Below are 23278 nucleotides of genomic sequence, written 5' to 3' on the forward strand. Positions count from 1 at the left end.
AGGTAAAGTTGTCTTTATGAAAGACGAATGCCAATTTGTCACTAATATAGACTAGTGGAGTAAAACTTGCCTTCCGCCTTAGGAGTGGCTGTCATATGACTGGTTTAGGAAATTAAAATGTATTCAAAAAAAATCTAATTTGGCAGCAGTGTTGACGTCCAGCCTGTGCTTGGCAAGCTTTCAATGGATGTGATTACATTGTCTTACTCTTAATGAATGCTGTTGATTATACGATTTGTATTAATTTAGGCAAATAATGACATCCGACATTTCCATCAATATAATAAGGTATCCTTTTATGTTCTCTTTCATTTGTTTAAGGTATTATATATTATTATTATTATTATACTCTTATTCTTAGTACTGTATTGCTGCTTTTTGTCGGTCATATCAAACCACTGTATATCACACTCACATCTAAGCCTCTCCGAATACTATGCATTAGTAGAGGTAGATTTTCTTTTTACATTTTGTTATATTTAGGTGTTATACCTCAGATATCCTCCTTTGTCCGAGTGAGGCATTGAAGGAAATACTTATTGCGGAATAGCTTGTTTTTGTCAGGAGATTGGGTGGAGGTCAATTTCTAACGTGATGTAACGATGAATATCCTTCCAGGCATCATTCTGCCTCGTCAGCACAAAGGTTAACAGGGATTTCATATCTCCAGGTCATTGACACAAGCTGTAGATTGAAAATGTATGGAAACATGGGAGGACCCTTTACCTATTCCCCAAGGTCAGTATCAGCATCCTGCCCAGTTTCTCTCTCATCGATCGTATTGATTTCCTGCGTGGAATTGGCGAACTGTTGACACGCCTTATGATAAATCCTCCATGGCCGTGCTCTGATTGAGTAACTGATTGACTTAAACGATCTAGGCTTCATCTGCTATCTTGAAAACATTCCTAATGGGGGGGGGTTTATTGAGCTCTAATCTCCACTTTGCCTACGCTGTTTTATTGCCTTGCAGAGGCTTCTCCGCTGAGGACCTTCCCCAGCAGAGGCGGGGTTTCCAGCAGGACAATACCAGGGGCAGCTCGTGGCAGAAGAACGGCACATCCAGGCCCAGCGGCAAATCAATATACTGTATGTCCCGGCGCGCGGCTTCCATAAGCACATCCGCCCCCACCCCGATATCGCAGCGTTTTACCTCGATTAGTATTTTCCTTGTCGCTGCCTTTTCATAACGGGGGAAGTGTTTTCTTGCACCAGTACAGAGGAAGGAGTATGGGGACACGCTGAACAAACAAGCCGACAACTTCCACTACCGAGTAGAGGTACGAACGAGACCTGTGTCGGGTTGAGGGCTGCACGGGTTTCCGTTGCCCTCCCTGAAGGTCTATCCGAATTTTTCCGCCCTTGTCTCCACCCCCCCCCCCCCCCAGCACCTGTTCACCTGTGAGCTGGACGGCGAGGATGTCCAGAACCTGGACGACTGTGTGGCCAAGCTCAAGAGGCTGGACGCCAAAGGGCGACTGTGGCCGCAGGACATGATCCTGGAGGTCCAGGGAGGACATCTGCTGCTCAACGACATCGAGACCAAGGTCTGGACCGCCCCCTGTCTTTGAACGAACCTCAACACTACACATACAGTATCGCTGGAACCATTTGGCTGGTTTGTGGAGATTCGTGACAGCACTGACCGAGGTACTCTCCTTAAAATTCGGGGAGGAGAGCGTGCAGTGGTTTGGCTGAACTGGGTCTTCCGTTGCATAGCCCCCTAATGGCCAGCACGTGGGATTTCACGTCAGATCAATCCTGCCCATTTAGTTCCTCCTTTGCGCAGGAGAAAAACTTTCTCGGGTGAATATTGTGGAATAGGCTTTGAGGGGAATAGTTGCGTCAGTTTCACGGACTTGAGGGGATTGCGAAGCACCTATTTTATTTTTCACGTATAAATGGGCTTCCTATGTAAACACACAACCTTTACTGTGCTTTACTTTGAAGAGAGAGTCTAACCTAAAAAATAGAAAAAAATAGACTTTCAGTCTCTTACTTTCGTGTGCTGATGACTTCAGTGGGTTACATACATATATATGTAGATATGAGAAGATTTCTCAAAACATCAGCTCATTCGAAAGCCTCATTCGAGAGCTCCATCGGCCGAAGTCTGCGGCAGCCCGACTTGGCTGATGAGGCTCCTCCTCCCCCTTCCTCAGGCTGAACTGGAGTGCCTGGCCCTGAGCAGCGTCCTGCAGACCAAGGCGGTGTTGGACTGCTGCGCCTACAACTCCCTGCTCTCTATCACCGTGCAGGACCGCAGCAAACGCGGCCCCCAGGTCTTCATGTTCCAGTGCGAGGAGGTCGGGGTGAGTGGTGTGATCCACCGTCTCATCTCCGTCAGTCATCCAAAGCCTCAAACAGGAGGAGAGATGTATGGTTTTTGCGCCAGATTTGGACCTAAATGAGACCCCCCACTCCCCACCCCAGGCAGAGCACGTCAAGAGCGACCTGGACAGGACGATCCAATCCACAGGATCTGCCGCGGACCCCCGCAGAGACCAGCTCGACATCCGGTACGAATCCGCACATCGGTGAAGTCCAGAAAATAACACACAAAAAAAAAACACACCTCAGCTTGGAGCTCTCGTGGAAGTCATTATGAAAGTTAGGAATCCCTGAAGTCTCACGTCCTGTGTTCAGCAGCAACCTGGAGAGCATCATAGCGCAGCACGTTTCGCCGCCACGTCCCGTCCAGCGAGAGCGGACCCCGTCACCAGTGTGGGAGCCCCCACCAGAGCGGAACGGCAGAGGCTTTGGTACGGCGCCTGAAGCCTGTCTTTATAAATACATCTTTTGGGTGTATAGCTGGTCTTATCATCTTCGTCACGTCCATTCTAGTTCATGCGGAGAACAAAAAACATATATTGGCTCGACTGCCAATTACTGTATAATTATCCTGCCATATTTTTTTGTGTACAATAACATATACACATATTGTGTATCTATCTATCTGTCCATTTATGTCTATTGTGGTGGAATTCTTGGAATAAGGGACCATGAACAGATCTTTGGCTTAGTGTATATTTTTCAGAGGAACAGGATATTTCTTTGCAGCAAAGAGAGGAGAGGGAGCGCGAGTGTCAGGACACGCAGACACACGAGTGAATAAGTAACAAACAAGTGACAGCTGGCGTCGATATTTGCCTCTACATTTCCCTCCTTTTGTTTATATTCAAACAATCAAGCAAATCAAATGAGAGTATCATGAATCATCAACAAAAGTAATGACAACACAATAATAATAACAAAACATACCAAAACAAATATAACGCCGACAGTAATCTTAAGGGAGAAACAACGAACCCATTCATCATCAAGAGAGTCAAGTCGAGTCCGATTCAAGACAATCCATCATACGAGGCCGTTGATTTGAGGGACGGTAAATGCGGTCAGACTGGGGAGGTGTGAGCGTGGCTATCGGAGTCGTCCGAGTCCGAGTCTGAGAATTAGTCGGTGATGGGAAGGGGCCGTGGTCAGGGTCGACGTCGGCTAAGGGCGGGGCGGCATAGTGGACGAACGTGGATGAGATACACTTAGTTATAATACATCGTACGAGAGGAATGACACAGGTAAGGGTGGGCAGCGAAAGTAGGGGTTGGTGTTGGGTAGGTTGGGTATGGAGTCGTGGTCGTCGAGTCTGGGTTTATGTAACCTTGCGTCACATCATACCAGATCCATGGTGCCACAATCATAAGAGTGACTATGAGCAGGATTGTTAGGGTGCCTCGCATGCCACAGAGGCCGGGGTGTCGGAACGGGTGCCGAGGTGGCCGGCGTTCCATGGTGTCGTCTGCTTCTGCTGACTTGGTGTGGTGTGGTGCGTGGATCTCTTTGTTGGAGATCTGATTGGTCAGCGTCGCTCGTTTATGACCTATGGATGCGTTCGTCTGTGACCTGAGGTGGACGGTTACCAGCACTCGTCACCTTGCAACTAACAGTGTTCGTAACAGTGGTCTTTAGGAGATGGGAGGGGTTGTGTGTGACCCTCTTTGTCAGGTGTCATCGAGCTGTGGCCGGAGGCTGGTTCCTTTCGCCGCAACATTTGGCTAGCTTGTTTTTCAGCGAGCCGTTTTCGCGTTCCACAGCGCCCCCGGATTGCGGGTGGTAAATGCAGTGCGTTTTTAAATCAAATTGGAGATGTGTCGACAACTGTGTGAGGACTTTGTTTACAAAATGGCTGCCGTTGTCGGATGACAGTTTTTCTGGGATTCCCCATCTGGGAATTATGTCCGCCAGTAAGGCTTTCGCCACTGTTGACGCAGTGGCATTTTTGGCGGGGAAAGCTTCCACCCATTTGGAGTACATGTCAACCATGACCAGACAGTATTTTTTGTTTCCGCACGGTGTCCGAAATCCATCATTACATGTTGGAACGGGCGCGTTGGAGTTGGATGTGCGGCGGGGTGTGAGAGGCCCTGTGGCCTGCCAGGATTGTGTTGGGCGCAGATTACGCATTTGCTGCAGTATGCGGCCGCAAATGTGGAAAAGCCCTTTGTGAACCAATGTGTTTGTACTGCCGTGCACATCCCTCCTTTTGACACATGGTCCAAACCATGAGCAAAGCAGGGGAATAGACGCTTAGGCAGGCAGGGTTTGTTATCGGGGCCCATCCAAACACCCAGACACCACCTCATGGTGATGTAGAATGGGTTTGCCATCAGATTTTAAGAACTGTCTGTGTTTCCAGAGGGCGCCAAAGTCATGCACAACGCCAAAAGCATAGCGAGAGTTGATGTAGACTGTTACTGAGCATGGCAACCCATGTTTCCTGCGGGGACTTGAAAATGGAGACGTGGGGCCGAATCGGAGACGTGACCAACAGCAGTTGGTCAGAATCAAGGTGCATGGAGACCACGCAGCGCTCTAAATCAAAAAAGATGTCCGCCCTGGTAAGACGGTCGGTCAGTTTGTGGTAGAACGCGCCCTCGTACATTTTGTCGGGTCCGTGGTGTATGTGCGAGGTGCAGTGGAGGTCCTCCGCGGGCATATGGTCGGTACTGTATGGTCGGTGTTACTGCCTTGCATATGATCAGTAGGGTGGAGGTCAGCGTTCATGTGTTGGGTTCCGTATGAGGAGAGGAAACCAACCGTTGCGTGAGCTGTTCGGGCGTTGTGCTTTCTTACAAAACGGACATCCGCCTCGATGTGGTGACTGGTTTCGAAAACAACAAGTTCGCAGACACACGAGTGGATAAGTAACAGTCTGTCTGCCTGTCTGTCTGTCTAAATGCAATTTGCATATCGGGTTAATGGCGGGGTGGATGATGCTACTACTCTTCTTCTTCTTCTTCCTCTTCATTCGCCTGCTCCCGTTAGGGGTCGCCACAGCGGACCATCCTCCTCCAACACCTTCTGTTCTGCGCATCTTCCTCCCTTACACCTACTTTATTTAATTATCTGTACAAGCATCTTTAAGGGACAAAAACTCATGCAAGGCTTTTATTTGTAGGTCTTTCCTCGGCGTTTACTACAATCCAGCTACACATTTTTATCTAGTAAACCACTGTCCACTTTTAATCTCCACAGAACGTGGTGAAATGGGTGATGGACTTTTTAACATGTAGGCCCCCGGCAGTCAGGGCCAATGGTGCCCTATCCCAGATACGGTTGTCCTCCAGGGCTGTGGCCTGTCCCCATGACCGTATATTCAACATACTGTACAAATGACTGTCGGAGTGATTATGATGAGCGGCATCTCCTGACGTTCGCAGATGGCGCTGTTTTAATCAGTCCGTTCAGACTTTGTAATGTGGTGTGACAGCCACTTCCTGAAGTTAAATGTTCACAAAACCAAAGATGTGATTATCTATTTATATTTATATATATGGTATACGATATGATATATGATGACTTCGGGAAAACGACCAACTCAACCGACAACAACTTTAACCATGACCTCAACACAATCTGCAATCTGCAAAAAGGTTGTTTTTACCCTCTCCTGCCAAAAACTCAACTGACCTGAACCGAACAGCCGGACGACTACATATGTACATTTTTTTGTCATCTCTGATTCGCCTGAGATCGTATTCTCCACTGATCGTCAAGAAATATCTGCATTCATTTTTTGTCTCTGAATTGTTGTCTTTTCCCGTTTCTGCTGTGACGGCTAACACAGCCAACGCTCCCCCGCGGGTCTACGCTCCACAGGACGACGCCGCCTACGATGTCGACTTCCACGCCAACTTCCACGCCTTCCCTGCACCTGCACCTGCTCCTGCACCTGCACCTGCACCGCCCGAATATTCAGAGAAGGATCGCGACACGGTCTGAATCCCCCATCATAACACCTGTATTCACAATCACAATCAATTTACAATTCATTCTGCCAGGTGTACTTACTGTACCGGGACTAGGATTTACTGACGATTAGCGATACAAAAAAAAAAGCTCAACAGGCGGAGAAAAAATTACAACATTTTATTAATTGTTAAAAATAATATAATGAAATAATAATAATACAATAGTAGAAGAATAAAAAGCAAGTAAATAAATAAATAAACAAACAAACAAACAAACAAATAAATAAAAGTAAAAAGATGATCCAATGCATAGGATGGATTATTGTTACTGGTATAAATTTTGGTTATAAATAATTCTATGATTTGTGTAGTATATATAGTATTTGTATTTAATCACAGCAGTGTAGAATAGATCATAACAACCTAGTCACTGCATCTGTTTAATTACCTTACACCAAAAGAAGACATTAATGTAACTGTAGATGACTTCTCCACTTCCTGTCACAGGACATTTTAAACCATATTTTAAATGACGTGGAGATCTTCCTGAGCAAAGTCGCTGCTGTTGCTGCTTCTGCACCTGCGCCCACAGAGCAGAAGAGCAAGAAGAAGAAAAAAAAAGAAAACAAAAAAGGTGAAGCTCTCCTCCCCCTCCTCTCCCCGTCTCTCCTCCCCCTCCTCTTCTTGTTCTTCCACCCCCCTTCCTCTCTCTCCTCTCCTTTCTCCTCCCTCCACCCCTCCTCCCCTCTACTTTCTCCTCTCCCTCTCCTCCTCGCTCCTCTCTCCATCTCCCCCACCCTCTCTCCTCCTCCCGCTCCTTTCTCCTCTTCCTCATTTCTCTCCTCTCTATATCTATTCAACCCCCCCCCCCCTCTCTCTCGCTCCCTCTCCCTCCTTTATGCTGTATCCTGGGAATAGTGATTTCTGACCTTTTGCTTTGCACATTATCTGGTGAACAGCAGGTGCTGCTCTGCCTCCTTGGGAGGAATACGTCTCCTTTCTCCAGAAAGTCAAGTATGGCTTCAACCTCCTGGTATGTTCCTCTCCAACCTACTGTCCCGCAACAGGAAAGTTCTGTACACGCTGCATTGTGACAGAAAATCACACCACTAGGTTTGACTTTTGGAAACCCGTTTGAGCCGTGCAGACTGTATTTTATTGGAATGTGAGACAGCGTTCTGAGCACACTGCGTTGGAGTTCTGGCTGAAAGGCTCTTCTGTTCTTTGAGCATTTCTCTCTCTCTCTCTCTGTGCTTTTCCAGGGGAAACTGGACGGGATGCTGACCAGTCCCAGCGCTCCGGACTTTGTCCTCATCCTCTTCTCTGCTCTCCAGTTGGTGAGCATCTCTCCTGCAGTCGTTCCTCTCAGTCCTCTTTTCAGACAGACAATCCGGATTCCGGAGGTTGTGGAATCACAGCACGGTGTCATCCAAGACAGATTTAACTAAAAACAGAGCGCAGCCCAAAGCAGACCTTGATGGGCATTCTAGGGTCTTTGGAGATCGACAGGAGGTCACACGCCCTGACCAAGACCCTTTAAAACTTTTTTTTTTTTTTTTAACTTATTCAGTCGGGATAATAAATCACAATTTTGTCAAATTCTCCAAAAAATGTTTTTGGACTGGTCTCTATTTATTCTTGTACTTTTTTTTTCTCCATGGTTCTATGAGCACTCAGTGTTTCTCCTCCACTATACCATATCAAATCATATATTTTTCCAGCATATTTTTGACGCAAAGTTGTCATGACTGAAAAAGTTACAGTAAGTGAAGTCCAAGTGAAGCGGTTCAAAGGAAAGCGTTCCTTCCCTGGTGTTCTCGCAGGTGGTGCCCCAGTACCCCCTGGACCTGCCGCCCACCGTCCTCGCCCCCATGCTGACGGAGCCGGCCCTGTGGCTGCTCGCTCAGGTGGTCGGTCCAGAGGAGGAGCAGCTCTGGATGATGCTGGGAGACTGCTGGAACATGCCCAGGTAGAGGAATATGAGAAATACACCAATTCAAGTACAACAGTGGATGCCATAACCCACTGTATATAAGTGTATATTTTAAGTTTACCATTTATATGGTTTTTTTTTTAGTGCAGTGTTTACACATTTCTGTCTGCATTTGGTCCATGTCCTTATATGTTTGTTTTTGAATCATCTATCTATCTATCTATCTATCTATCTATCTATAACTTATATTATCTTCATCATATATTCTTCATCATATTATATTATATTATTATATAATACATGATTTATTAATTCATAAATGTTTACACTTTTTCATTTTTTGGCTATCTTCACACATCTGTGTATATTTATTTATTTTACTGCGAAATTAATTGTTTTCTTTATCATATTATATTATTATATAATACATTATTTATTAATTCATAAATGTTTACACTTTTCCATTTTTAGGCTATCTTCACACATCTGTGTATATTTATTTATTTTACTGCAAAATTAATTGTTTTCATATATATATATATATATATATAGATATTGCTTACTTTATATATATACTCTACCAATTATCAATTAGCATTTACATTTTTCTACTTGAGATTTTTTCACTTTTAGTTTTCTACTTGCTTTGGCAATTTAAACATGTTTCCTATCCCCATAAAAACCCTTTGAGCTGAACTGAATTGAGAGAGAGAGAGCGACATCGAGACTCGACGGACGTTTTTCTTAAATCTCTCCCGTCCTCCACTAGGTCTAAATGGCCCGACGGTGACATGATACCTCCGTACATCCCAGAGTTCTACGACGGCTGGCTGCCGCCCCCCGTGCAGGCTTCGCAGCACCATCAGAACGGGGCTCTGAGCCGGAGCAGCAGCATGCGCTTCCCTCCCTCATCCCATAATGCACCGGGGAGCCAGACGGTACCGCCGCAAAAACCTCTGTAAAAAAAACAAAAATCGGACCAAAATTCCCCCGTCAACGGTTACATTCTGATCTGATAAAGATAAAGTAAATGATTAAAGATTTATCATGTTATTGTTTGTTGTTATTGTATGATAGGAGGTGTGTGTGGGGTGTTGCTTTTTGCTCCACCCACATACCTTCACCAGATCCTACAGTCTCGACATGACGGCGTCAGCGCTGGCGCAGGCTGCTTTAAAGCTGGCAGGCCTGCCAGCTTTAAAGCAGCCTGCCAGGCCTGCCAGCCTGCCAGCCTGCCAGGCCAGCCTGCCAGCCTGCCAGCCTGCCAGGCCAGCCTGCCAGCCTGCCAGGCCAGCCAGGCAGCCTGCCAGGCCTGCCAGGACTGCCACCCTGCCTACAGAGTTACGCTACGTGGTTGAGCGTGATTACGGTCAGGTGATACACGCTCAGCTGTGTGCAGAATCCCCACCCACAAGCATTGCGATGCGTCCGGGGGGGTGGTAATATAATGTACCTCTGCACCTCATGAGAACTCTGTTTTTTCCGTTACAGCCAGTGATGAACAGTCCGCGGGGAACTCCACCACAAGCTCGGTATGAGCTAGTATTTTAACATACATTAAACCACGAACTTACTTTTAAATTGAACGTGTACTTTTCCATGTGTTGTGAAACTCTAGTAAAATTCGATTTGATTTCAGCCCCAGTGAGCAGCACATGCGCGTCATTTATGACTTTGTGGCCCGACACAACCAGGAGCTGAGTGTTATGAAGGGGGATATTGTTCAGGTGGGATTACAAATAAACAGTGACTTCAATGAAAAAATTAATACAGTAGATAGAGAGACGGATTAGATATATTGACCAGAAGATAGAAAAATGGAAATAATAACAATAAACCTAAAATATAACAAAAAAAAATGTATAAACAAGAAAATAATTGGCAATACACGAGAATTGTACCCACCTAATTTTACATACTAAACATACAATGAAGGCTATTACTGAAGTATTAGTATTATTAGTTTCAGTTTATTTGTTTATGAATTTATTAAGTATACTGTATTAGTTTATTGTTATTAGTTATTATTTTATATATGTAGAGCACAGAAATGCTCAAATGGTAAAATCAGTTTTTTCTATTTACTGCAGGTAGGTGAGTTTAATGTGGTATATAGTCTATTATTGAAATTGCCTCTTTAGTCTGTATATTCTGTGTTTCTATAGGTGGTTAACAAATCCAAGCAGTGGTGGCTCGTCCGAAATGTTCGTGAGGAGGAAGGTCACGTTCCTCAGAATGTTCTGGAGCCCATGAGCAGTGACGTGGCCCTGGAGGAACCACAGGTTGACTGAGCTCCAGCATCATAGTCTCTTATCTCATGTTTTAGTTCTGTCTCATTTTCATGTGTTTACTTTTTATTTTTATTAAAAAAAAAAAAAAAAAAAAAAAAGTGATCTTAGGAACCAATCAGAAAATAGAAAGGAAAATGCTGGACTAAATACGATGCTAAGCAAAGGAGATGTATTCTTATTTTAGTCTTATAAATTAAGAATGCCTCTCCTTATTCTGACAGTGTAAATTATTCTGACAGTTTTATGCTATTATAATTTTTTTGACAGGTAAATATGTAAATTACTCATGAAGCTTAATTAATTTTCCATTTTGAACCTTACATAATCCTTATCTTGGTTCAGAAATGGGAACACCCGAGTACTGTAGGTTTTAATTTGTTTTAAATGGTTTAAATTATGCCTGTTATCTGGGATTATTATTCACAATTTAGCATTTTATTTCTGTGCTTTAATTCTTGCCTAAATTGTTGTTACTATCATGGGTTTCAGAATGAACTTCTCTGTTTTTGTTCTGTGACCTCAGGGCTGGCGTGGCCCTCCACCTCTGGATGTGACGTCGGCCCCGGCAGATGTAAAAGCCTGGCTGGAGTACAAAGGATTCTCCAAAATGTGAGCTGGCCACAACACACACAACACACTGCGAGAAATGGCTCCATCTCCATCTGCCTTACACGCCGCGCAAAGCTGTTCAATAACAATATTTTATAAGAATCATCATCATCATCCTCATTATCTTGTCGTGCATCCTACCAGACCCTTACAACATAAAGTTACATAACAATTATATCTAGTTGCAGGACATAATTCTGTATAAATGTAAATAATCCCACAGCACTATGCTGTTAACCACTGAAAACATCACAAACACACGGAACTGTGCGCATATTATTATTATGACCTACTAATAGTTGGTGAAGCCAGAGTTGCAAAAGATCCGTTCACAGCAAATAAAAGACCAAGGCAAAAAAAACCATCAAGGCATTTTGCATAATTCCTATGGGGTGGAAGATTCACCCGCTCTCCTGACTCTTTTGCCAGTGTGACTCATGACTCCCAGTCATTTGAGTCAAAAGATTGGTTCATTACGAACTAATCGTTTGCGAGTCTTGCATCGCTAACTATTAATAATAAACACAGTTCCCACATTTGCGCCCTTTTTAGCAGTTAACAGAACAGTCGTTGCCATGGGACTATGTCATCCGAAGATTTGTGCCATAGTAGAAACAGGTTGGGAAACACTGGTATAAACTCTAGACTGTGTTGCGTTTTCTAGACCTGTACATTGACATTTTAAGATGGGCCTTGTGTTCAGATCCTCTCATTCATGTTATATTTGGCATCTTTGGCGTCTGTAAATAGAGAACGTCAACCACGTCCATAGAGTCAGACACCCAGGACTTCAGATGGTAGACATTCATCCACATGTTACGTATTTAGTGTCTCTCAGTGGAATAAGAATAACTGGTAATAATCCTGATAATCGTAAATGAGAACTTATGACAATTTGCGTATTTTAAGTATTACCTGGCTTTAACCACGAGTCAAAGTGACATTACAAGAGAAAGTGAGTTGATCAGTAATATTTGCATTTATGAGTTACAAAATCGTGAGTTAAAGTGATATTAACATTTACCAAGAGAAAGCTCTCTTGGTTTCCCAGGACAAGAACAAGTTCCAAAACAAGAACACTAGACTTAAACGGTCAGAAAATAAATATAAATGTAGACTGGATATACATATATATATATATACACTGGATATATTTAATCTGTACATATACTGTAAATACATTAAATCTACTATTTTACATGTTTCCATCTTGTATTGTACCTTATGTGGCCAGATGTTGTTTAATAAGTCCTGCTGTGTGCTGCAGCACTGTGCAGAGCCTCTGCGTGCTGAACGGGAAGCTGCTGCTGGGGATGTCCCGGGATGACATCCGCACCGTGTGTCCCGAGGAGGGAGGGAAGCTCTTCTTCCAGCTGCAGCCCATCAAGTCGGCCATGGCAGTGAGTGAAATACAATATTTAACTACATATAGAGGATTAAGGACGCACAAGTTTTTTTTTTACTAACTTTTGGGAATTTTGTTGGATGATTGCTATTGTCGATCGAATGGCAAATTTGGCCGGACAGTATAGACTAATAATTAAAATGCAACCCTATTAGAGACATCTAATATGTTTCTATGTCCGAAATAATATCTCTGTAATCTCTTTAATATCTGATGTGCTTGATGTAGCTCTTATGAGGAATATTCTTTAATTAAAAAATAAATAAATCCTATTTTAGTTTGGTATTGGACTGATAACAGTATTGGTGCAGTTTTGGGTTTACACTGCTTGATTAAAAAAAAATCTGGTTTATTTACCATAATTATACCATATTTTATTGTGTAGTTAACTTTTGAGGTTTATTGTATATTTCACTTTTTTTTTTTTTTTTTAACTCCGATTTTTATTTGTTATTGCTGCAAGCTTGCAATTCCCTCCAGGAATGAGTATCTATCTCTATCTACCTAAAAGCACACTAAAGATGGATCAATATCCGATACGTGATTGGCTAATATCAGGGATGATTGTTTTTCTTTCCTTCTGTGCAGCTCGCCACTGAACCCGGGTATGGACAGTATAACGGACGCCACTAACGACCCCTTTCCATCGCTATGGAATCCACTGTTCTGCCATGATCATTTTAAACTTTTGATTCAAAGTAATATCTTGAACCACAGTGGCTTATTCCTTTTTTGTAAGCGAAATAATATTTTGAGGTTAATAAAACAGACAATTAAGATCTGGAGATGCCTTCTGCAACTAAAGAAATAACGTCTGAATTCTGCTTCACTGTGTTCTATCAAATAACTTTTTCCGGGAAATACATGGTCTCACTTAGTAGTTTCTAAAGCACTTTGTATAGAAAAATGTCCCATGCATTTCTCTGCCTCACCCTGATAAATTCTGTGATGTTCTTTAATTGTAATTATCTGGCCAAATAAAATATTCAATTGTTTAAAAATTATAATGTCCACTGTGCACCTGTCTGAAATAATGATCCACTATAAGAAGGTATTTTTCAAGGACCTTAAAATCAAATGGAATACCCGAAATTGAGATTGGAATGGTGATGGGGCCAGCACAACAGATTTCTGTGTGGTGCATGACTCAATCACATCACATGTGATATTGAAACTCTTGATTTAAAAATCAAAATCAATTCAAAGACAACCTGTCGCAAAGGGGGAAAAGTGCTTTGTGTCAAATGGAAAACCTAGACTGGCTGAAACAACACAGAACGCCAGGCTTATTTGGAATTTAATTTGGAATTTAATGTCAATTTTAAAAGGTTTGGTAAACATCATGGATGCAAACGTGTCCATCTGAATTAACTCTGGGCTAAATGTTGAGCCACTTTCACTAACATTCTATGAAACACTTTGAGATGTTGTGATCGTCTATCTATTGCTCAGTCGCCAGCTCCAAACAACGCAGTTTTATTTATTTTGTTATTTATTTATTTCTACTCCTTCTTGTTTCCCCACTTGGCCCTCTTGTTATTAACTGGAGTCTTGATGAATCTGCTGGACTTCATGTAAGCAGCAATGCTTTCCAGGGCCTATTTAAAAAAAAAAAAAAAAAGAGAGAAATTAATAAATCAGGCAAGATATGAAATTACCATTGAAACAGACCTGTAAATAAATAGAGGACATTTTGTTCAGAAGCAACATGCCCGTGTTCACAAGGCAGAAATAAATGCAATCCTTGGTCTAATGGCAAGTTGAACCGCCCCCATAATAAAGACGCTGTTAATACGAAAAAATAATAAATAAATAACACGAGCATCTGACCTCGAAACGGTCCAAAAGGTCTCGCAGGTTCTTGAAATCATCCAGGCACTTGGGCTGAAACATTCTGTGTTGGTCCAGAAGCTCGTACATAATGAAATCCACAAAAGTGATCTGAAAGTGGAAAGAAAGAAAATACAAATAAAGGAAAAAAGGGAATGTGTTCAGCCTCCTGCACCGCCAAAAACAAAATCTAAATCAAAGGTTAACCACAGACCAGGAACTTGCAATGACACAAATGTTTTGAGTCAAGTCAAGCACGACGTGAACAGAAAAAGGTTCCTTACAACTCTGCACGGCTTCCTGGTTAAATTCCTTTCGGTTAATACGTAAACAAATAAACAATGTTTAACTAACAAATGTGTATCTTAGCATCTGTCTCATTCGCAAGAATTCTTCCCATCACCTTTCCACCTGGTTTATTATCAATCAAAATCCTCCAAATTAAACAGTCAGTGCAACTGTCTATTTAAATGGAATATTAATGTCACCCCAGGATGACCACTTAACTTCTGTAATTTGAAATCGTACTCAAACTGTTGGTCCGCTATTAAACAATTTAATATAATAAAATAATAATGGTTGTTTTGTGTTTCGAGCCTGTATAATTAAATAATGTAAAAATAAATATAATTTTCCCATGGCCTTCTGGGATATCCCACACTGCTCAGTGAACCACCATGTTTCCTGCTGTAATGAGAAAGACCTAACAGCCAAATTTCCTAAAGTTGCTTGCTACACAGAAGTATTCCTGCAAATGAGACATTGGTTGCAAGCAGATGAGGGTTAGGGCTTATGCATGACACATTATTTATTCTTTTAACTGTCCTTAAAGTACCTTGTCACCAGCAAACCACTTGTGGTCGCCCAAAAACTCAGAGAACTGCTTCAGTGTTCCAGGAAGCCGCTCCATGTAGCCTGCCTTCATGCTGTCCTGAAAACAAACATTCACTAGTCACCCTGATCCTGACCAAAGTACAAGTACAACTTTTGAAATTCACACTTCAAGGGGCATATTTTAACTTTTTATACATCATCAAGTGTCCAGATGTTTTGTTTTTTTTTAATTTAAATTTTTTTTCAGACAAACAAACAGATTTCCTTTATTGATTGAATTAAATAAAATAGAATATCAAGGCCATTTGAACTGAACCCTGTTACTCACATAGTCGGAGTAGCAGAGCATCACAAAGCCATTGCGGAAATCCATGGCCTGGTTCTCCATGACGTCCACTCTCACCTTCTCGTCCTCCGTCTCCCCACCTGCGGTGAGATTAAATAAGATTAAAAGACAACAAATTGCATTCCCCAAATATCTGTTACAAATGTGCACACCTTACTACCATTAATAATCTTATAACCTTTAATTACAGCTTCATGTTTACAGGTGGTTACCGAAAATGCGCACTCCAGCGATGGGGTGCCCGCAATCGGTGCACGAGAACAGTGAGTTTTTACTTGTCTTTACTTTATGTCTCCGTTTGGAAACAAAACGGTGCGTAATGGGGACACTTTCTCTGTGACTTTCTCAGTTACCACAATAGTGAGGTTGCTGATTTTGACACTGTTTATTATTGTTCATTATTCACTAGGTAACAATAATAGAACATGAAACTGTCACTGAGTTCCAATAAAACAGAATGTGGGACTGTCACCCAAGTTTCAGTAGAATGCAAACTAGCTCTCACTGAGTTTTAGTCGGACACTGCATGTAACTAACATGGAAATGTCCAGTTCAAACTTCAAATCAAAATCTCTTTCACTTTAAGTGCAAATATACCTTTCTATTATATTTATATATTACGTTGCAATTAAATTGCAATCATTACAAAAAAACAAACAAATAAAATAGATGGCCGACTCTTCTCACTCTTGTTCACTGTCACTGCTCAGTCGTCCTTCCCTCACCATGCGTCAAACTAACTTAATCAAACGACTCATTTTACTGAATGATTCGTCAAGAACCGAATCATTCAGAACTCAAAAAAAAGAGTCAAACCTTCCATCACGAGCGGAGCTCCGCTGTGACAGTGATAGAAACAGTCTGCACAATGTTGGAATATTGTCAGGCGATGGATAAATAATTTATCTAATCTTCTTTATTCACCTTGAGGTACCTCCAAACAGCCGACATTTTCTTTCTTTCGCTCTTTTTTGAGCATCAGCGACGCTACTTTACATTAGTATCGGTTTTGAGTATCGGAACATTTTTACCAGTACAGTACATGAGCACAGTATCCGGTGTGTACATTTGACCATTTGATGCGTGCAGGTTGGCAAGTCTGGGTCTCCCTGTTACAGAAGCGCAGGTTTTATTATTTACAAGCTAAGTATTTACACAAAAACATCCAATTTTGACTAAATATTCCCCATAGCAACAGAAAGCAATGGGTGCATGACAGTGGGGAAACACTGGAGTTTTTTTGTAACAGGACGGAACGGGACAGTCCCTTAACTCAGTTGTGTTTGAAAATTGTGTTTCATACAAGTAGGAAACAAACGAAAATAAACAGATCTAAAATAAAAACACAGGCAAACCGGCACGGGAGTTGGGAGTGGCACGCATGCACCCTTGCACCGCCGTCTGGAGGAGACATTTAAAAAAAAAAAAAAAAGTTCTCCGATACCCCTTTTCCACAGTGGAAGTGGGCGTGTGTATGAACAGGATTGTTTCATGAAACCCTGTGGCACAATTAAAGTGATGAAGGACCCCATGAATCTGAATGAAAGATCCCACCCACCTCAGCCGGCGTGTGCGTGGGGGCTTGGGCGCACCACCGCGCTCCGTCTGAGGTATATTTACATTATTTATTGCCTTGTTTATTTATTTCAGGATTTCATAAAATTTTTATTTGCATACTACATTCACATAAATCCTCTTTGTGAGCGCAAGTAAATGAGCTGCACGGGCTGCTGTTCCGTCTGTCGCTCTCCGGCACAGGGGCTGCACCCTGGGTGCACACCGGGTGACTTCTGCTGGACTGTCCCTTTTCCCCTTCTATTCTGGCATTATCATGGCATGTGTGAAAAGGCACAAGACGGAAATGTTCCTGAATGTAGCTGCATGTGTGAATAGTGAAACTCATTAGCGGTGCCAAAAAGGTTATCCCAGTAATTTACCGGGAACTATGTGAGAAAGGGGAAACAGCTGAGCGGAGAGGGCGAGACCAGATCAGCTCTCTCCCTCCTCCGTACTTTGATTCTTATACTGTATTATTATCATAGAGTATAGAGGAAGATCTAATGGATTATACAGAAACTGTGATATTTCAAGCCTATTTACCAATTGTATAATTGAATGCAAATATACCAATCAAATATTAATACACCAGCCTTATATAGGAATACAGTATTAATACAAGTGTTTATCAAGAGACCAATGTGGGGTCTCAATAACAAGGTTGTAAAACAAGCTACTCACACAGATTGTGCTTGCGAGCGATGTATCTGAGGATGGCGTTGCTCTGCACAATCTTCCTGTCTCCGTCCTCCAGATAGGGAAGCTGGGTATGAAGCACAGGACACCATCAATCCTGATATTGTTCCTGTCCCGAATATACTTCCATATGTAATATGAATGTCTTACATTAGGGAAGTCCATCCCAAGCTTGTGTTTTTCATCAAACCAGCAACCTTTATCATAATTTGGAGCTGTGCGTATGTGAGAGAGAGAAAGTAGTGTTTCATAAAAGAGCTGCTCAATTTATTGTATGAGACTACAGCTTGTTTGGAAAGAGGATATTTAAATATTTACTTATTTGGGGGAAATTAAAGCACCTTCTCCACAGATGTAGAACTTGTCTTCATATTTGGTTCCAGTGTGCTCAAGTAGCAGGCGGATGGGCTGGGCGAGCTGCAGGAATGGGAACGAAAGATCTTCAGGAAGAGTTTGCATGTCTCAAAGATTAAATACTTTGTTTATTTTAAATAATCAGTGCATCTATACATGGTTGGTGGCGGCCGCAGATGTCAAATAAAAACAGGGGTCTTGACATTCCACAGGTCTTGCAAATGACAGAGTTATTGTAAGTGGTTTAGATAAAGATTGACATTGCAGGTTGTGAATTGGAACTCCACTTGCGCATCAACTTATTATACGGTCTTATTATTATGCAATGGAACAATAATAAATACCCTCTGTTGTAGGAAAAAAAATAGATGCCACCAGGGGAGACTCTTGGCATTTGAAAAGTATTTGTTTATATGCAAATATGCATTATTCATCATATGCATTGTGTATTACATGCATGCCTATAATAAATAAACACAAATAACCAATCATAATAAACAATCCTCCAATGCATGGGGGGGGCTCGTTTAGAAATAAAGATCTTTTTTGTTTTGTTCTTTTCCTTTGGACATTAAATACCTTCTATCCAAAAAGTGTGCGATATATAATTTAGTTGCGTAGCGTGAATTCATATTGTAATTAATTATATGTGGAAATAGTGTTGTCCTTCCCGAATAGGACCATCAGAGTTCCCCACGACCCCATAGACTTAACATTGCCAAACCTTGGAAGTTTGGGGTCAAAACGGTACTTCTGGAAAGCCAAGAATCACGAAAATGCACCCCATTATGGTCTCAACATCAGCAGAACAGTGAGGACGCACATCGCCTTGTCTTCAATGTGTCTCCACTCCTCTCCCCTCTACATATTCCTCTGAAGATGAAAGGAGAGAAGGGAGGAAAGGAAAAGAGAGATGAGGGCGAGGGGAGGAGAAGGCAATGGAGATGCAGTTGGAGAGGAGGTTATAGGAGAGAGGAGAGAAGAACAGATAGGAGTTTGGTGGCGAGAAGAAAGAAGGGAAAGAGGAGAGGACAGCAGAGGAGAAGAGATGAGGGGAGATGAAGAGGAAGAGAGAAAAAAGGAAAGGAGACACAAAGAAAGGAAGGGAAGAGAGGGGAGGGATGTGTGGAGAGAAAAGATGGAGAGAGGAGAGGGAGGAGATGAGGAGGAAGGAGATGAATGGAGACAAAATGAGATGACAGGAGGGGAGAGGAAGAGAAAAGGGAGAGGAACAAATAGGGAGTTGAGTGGAGAGGAGAAGACGAGAGTAGAAGAGGAGAGAGGGGATAAGAGAAGTAGAGAAGAGGAGAGAAGTAGGGACCGAAGAGCAGAGAGGAAGAAAAAGAGGAAAGGAGACAAGAAGAGGATGTGTGGAAGAGTGGAAATGAGAAGAAAGGAGTGAACAGGAAGAGGTGTGGAGCGGTTAGGTTAGGGTTAGGCTCAGGTCAGAGTTAAGCCCCGCCTCCTTGTCGGAGAGGGAAGTGCCTGGCACCATTTGATTCGTCTCCAGGAGTAGATGCAATTTGACTCCTCATTTGTCACATTACATTAAGGGAAGGGCCCCCAAAACAGGGAATTTGCCTTAAAACTCAGCCCAAAACGGTGACCCCCGATGCGGGCCTTTCCTGTGGACCAATATAGTCACAACCAAGACTGGTTAGAATCGGCTTCATGTTGAGATCTCCTGCGTGCGGGAAGCCATTAAGGTTGGAGGAGGTCATGGTATCATTCACAATGGCTAAGGGGTGAGTAGTTCCTTTTTGTGTACACACATGTACAAGACATGAACACAGTCATGTTTCTTTGCCTCCCCACTTCACCACATTTACCATTTGTTGTGTTTGTCAGACAATCGTGCTCCAAGACAAGATGGAATGGATATATTTTCATGACTATGAAAACGTGTGACACAGGCTTGTCCAGAAGTGCATAAACTGACACAAAGCTTCCAAGGTTCAGCAATGTTAAAGTCTGAGGTGGTGGGGACCTCAGCTGGTCCTATTTGGGAAGGACAACACTATTTCCACATATAGATGATTGATTAATGATTAATTGGGATATAAATTTACGCTACGCAACAAAATAATAGATCACACACGTTTTGGATAAAACATATTTCATGTCTAAATGAAAAGAACAAAACAAAAAAGATCTTTATTAGATCTGTAGCCTATATAGGGTATTTATCTATATCTATCGGCTAACGCTTCTCCTAGACCATTTATATTAATTTCTAAGAATAATATTAACAATAATAATACATTATATCAGTTAGTCCTTAGGAATCAGTTAGTTTAGTTAGTTAGTACTTACTGTGTATAATCTCCAGGTGCATTGCAATGTCATTTCACTATCGGTCTGCTCATATGTATATGTATGTGACAAATAAACATCAATCTTTAAATACAACGCATTTTATCGCTGGAATGATTAACAATCTTTGAATACAATGCGTTTTATCGCTGGAATGAGTTATAATCTCTCAAAACAACACGGTTTATGCTGGAATGAGTAATAACCACATTAATAACCACAATAATAATAAACACATTGGGGCTATCGACAAGAGGAAGGCGGTGCCGGTCTGTGCCAAAAAATTATCGTCTGCCAAAAAGTGATTCCAGCTCCTACCATGTCACCGAAAAGGTATTTATGCCTCAAAATAACTTGGTTTCATTTATTAGGGTTACTTTTTAAAATATCATAGACCACCTTTTCCTTTTAACCTATTGAAATGCCAAAACCAGTAACGTGTAGTTTTCCACTTGCCAAAAAGTGAATGCAGCATCCACCTTATGAATGAAAGGTTGTTTTTGCCTCGAAATGACTTGATTTCACTCTTGCTGGTTCTATTTGGCAGATTATAGCCCACCCAGTTCTTTTTACCAGCTGTAATACATTTAAAGGGCCAATACAACTCATAAAATGCAGTTTTGCACTTGCCAAAAAGTGATTGCAGCTCCTACCTTGGGACCGCAAGGTGGCGTAAGCCTCAAAATGACTGATGGCAATCACTTCATGGCGGACCATCCCTTTGTGGCAGTACACCTGTCCGTCTCCGTGGGTCCGAGGGAGAAGCCAGGGAGGACAGCGGTGGGTTGATCCCATGAACCAGGAGAGGATGCAGGGGACCCCCACGATCTATATACTGCCTATGTGTATTACTGAGCTGTTCCTGTAATAAAGTGTTTTCCGATTTTTGTTTTCCCCTTTCTTGTTATGTTATTTGTGGTTCGATTATTAAATTAAGAAAAAAACATGCGACGCATATATTCCTGCGCATTTGGTAAAACACACGAGTACCTTAATAATACCTTATCGGTAAATCGACATTTTTATCTACTTCACAAATCTATTGCTTGACAAGTAAGTTTGACCGGAGCCCACACGTAGTGCCTCGGGGCAGCTAGGACCACTCCGTGACGCCGACAGGTACGGCATACCGGACTAAATAAGAATTTATGAAACTACTTCCCAAGGACGACGTAGTATACAACGTCTGTTCCTGGGCGGTGATATTTGTTTTCCAGTTCCAGTTCTTTCAAGTGACGTTTAATTTGTGTGTGTGTGTGTGTGTGTGGGGGGGGGATGTAGTAGTTTGTAGGTAATCCGCGTTGGGACCGCACACCCGAGGTTTCCATCCCTGTGGTTGATGCATACCAGGCTTGGCAATGACCTATTTCCAATAAGCACATCCTCTCGACGGACCTCTACGGGAATCCACGCTCCATTTTAAGCGTTTGCTCCCGAACAAATAGAGGCGAGTTCTAAAAAAACAAACAAAAACAAAAACAAAAAACAACCCGGAGGGGCCCAGGAGCCTCGTGGCACGCCGCGTTCCACACGGACCCTAACGCGTCACGCAGAAAAAACATTAAAGATCGTCATTCGCGAGAGATGTGGCGGCTCCTACCCCACGGATGTCCCAGTAGGCCAGCTTCATGCTCATGGTGAAGTAGGTTCCGACGCCCGAAAGTAACGAGTTGTTTGTTCGGAGAGAAAACCGACAGCGCGACGGTTCGTCTGGCGTCAAGGAGCCAGGACGCACGGGGGGCCGGGGGGGGGGGGGGGGGGGGGCGTGGCTATTAACGTCGGGGGGCGGGGCTTCCAAAAGGTCACGTCTGCGATCGTTGTGGAATTAAACGGTATATAAACAAATGTACAAGTACATACAAAAGTAAAAACAACAAAAAAATGTATGTTTTAATTACATTGAAATAAATGCACATTTTAATGTTTGTTTTTTGTATAGCTCTTCAGACTGCGATTTTCTATGATAGTGATGGAACTGTTGTGACAAGCTACAGCGCCAAGACTGTTGTGTAAGTGTATTTACTGCTTTGTAACTGTTATTACAGTATTGTACTGTTGGAACTTGGGACTGCTGGTTTCACTCTGAACCCATCACTGTCAATTGCTTAGCCATCAAAGGGTGTGACCTCTAGACACTCCCCCAAATCGGTAAGTCCTTGGCCGTTTCTCAGTACCGAGTAAGCGAAGTCTGGCATTGCGGACATGGTAGTTCATACTCGGGAGTACAGACTCCCGGGGACGGGAGGAAACGCATTGTGGGATACTTGGCTGTCCCAAGTCCACACAAGTCACCACCGATGCGTCCTCGATAAAATGGGCTGAGCAAGTCCACATCCGGGCATTTGGACTGGACTTGGCTTGATGCGTACTTTGAATTGGAACAGTACTTGGGCTGCGACTGATGACGTTTCACAAGTGCACAAGAACACAAGTACAGACAAGAACGCACATTGAGAAAGGGCCCTTGTCTTTGTGCGGGCGTGCCTTCAGCCGGGTGCAATCAGTCCGAGCACGAGGACAGCCGTCTTCAATCAGCGGTCATGCTACATTCACGGGGCTGTTACTAAAGCGTTAGCAAAGCGTCAGCCCCGTGTGCAGCCGTTCCCGTGTGAAGACGGTATTGTGTAAAGACTTGCAAGTCTACCTGTGCAAGGAAAACCTGTTTTGTTTTGTCACCTCATACACAATGTGCAACTACCACATTTCTGTAATTTTCAAGGTCACACAGAAAGCCTCGTTATAACAAACGCCAATGCAATCTGGGTCACCTCAGGTCTCTGCAGCAAACATCATCTGCAAAGACCTCCTTCTCTGTTGGCTTGTGGAACTGTACCCGAGAGGAAATGGCACAAATCCGAAGCG

At 42.8% G+C, this 23278-nt stretch overlaps 2 protein-coding genes across 2 annotated transcripts; one reads left to right on the forward strand and one right to left on the reverse strand.

The window, feature by feature from the left end:
* Positions 1 to 709: 709 nt before the first annotated feature.
* Positions 710 to 13205, forward strand: eps8l3b (EPS8 signaling adaptor L3b; the record flags this gene model as incomplete). Its single annotated transcript, XM_080014586.1, has 19 exons — positions 710 to 738; positions 974 to 1089; positions 1216 to 1280; positions 1389 to 1547; positions 2163 to 2312; positions 2434 to 2519; positions 2647 to 2762; positions 6125 to 6265; positions 7208 to 7281; positions 7511 to 7585; positions 8072 to 8217; positions 8951 to 9119; positions 9309 to 9521; positions 9673 to 9713; positions 9821 to 9908; positions 10347 to 10463; positions 10996 to 11081; positions 12349 to 12481; positions 13075 to 13205. The coding sequence occupies 19 exons, from the start codon at positions 710 to 712 to the stop codon at positions 13117 to 13119; spliced, it is 2049 nt and encodes a 682-aa protein (XP_079870712.1). The 3' UTR covers positions 13120 to 13205.
* A 573-nt stretch (positions 13206 to 13778) lies between these two features.
* Positions 13779 to 22149, reverse strand: LOC307241406 (glutathione S-transferase Mu 3-like). Its single transcript, XM_080015475.1, has 8 exons — positions 22017 to 22149; positions 18091 to 18166; positions 17900 to 17964; positions 17735 to 17816; positions 15479 to 15576; positions 15152 to 15247; positions 14317 to 14427; positions 13779 to 14084 (listed from the first exon to the last, which is right to left on the reverse strand). The coding sequence occupies exons 1-8, from the start codon at positions 22050 to 22052 to the stop codon at positions 13989 to 13991; spliced, it is 660 nt and encodes a 219-aa protein (XP_079871601.1). The 5' UTR covers positions 22053 to 22149; the 3' UTR covers positions 13779 to 13988.
* Positions 22150 to 23278: the final 1129 nt, after the last annotated feature.

This window comes from Zeus faber (genome assembly GCF_960531495.2).
Source record: "Zeus faber genome assembly, chromosome: 15".
Taxonomy (NCBI): Eukaryota; Metazoa; Chordata; class Actinopteri; order Zeiformes; family Zeidae; genus Zeus; species Zeus faber.

Coding starts and splice junctions, on each gene's coding strand:
- LOC307241406 (XM_080015475.1), bottom strand. CDS start 22,052: ATGAGCATGAAGCTGGCCTACTGGGACATCCGTGGG. Junction 17,965..18,090: donor GTTCTACATCTGTGGAGAAG/GTGCTTTAATTT, acceptor ACATACGCACAG/CTCCAAATTATGATAAAGGT. Junction 17,817..17,899: donor TTGGGATGGACTTCCCTAAT/GTAAGACATTCA, acceptor CTTCATACCCAG/CTTCCCTATCTGGAGGACGG.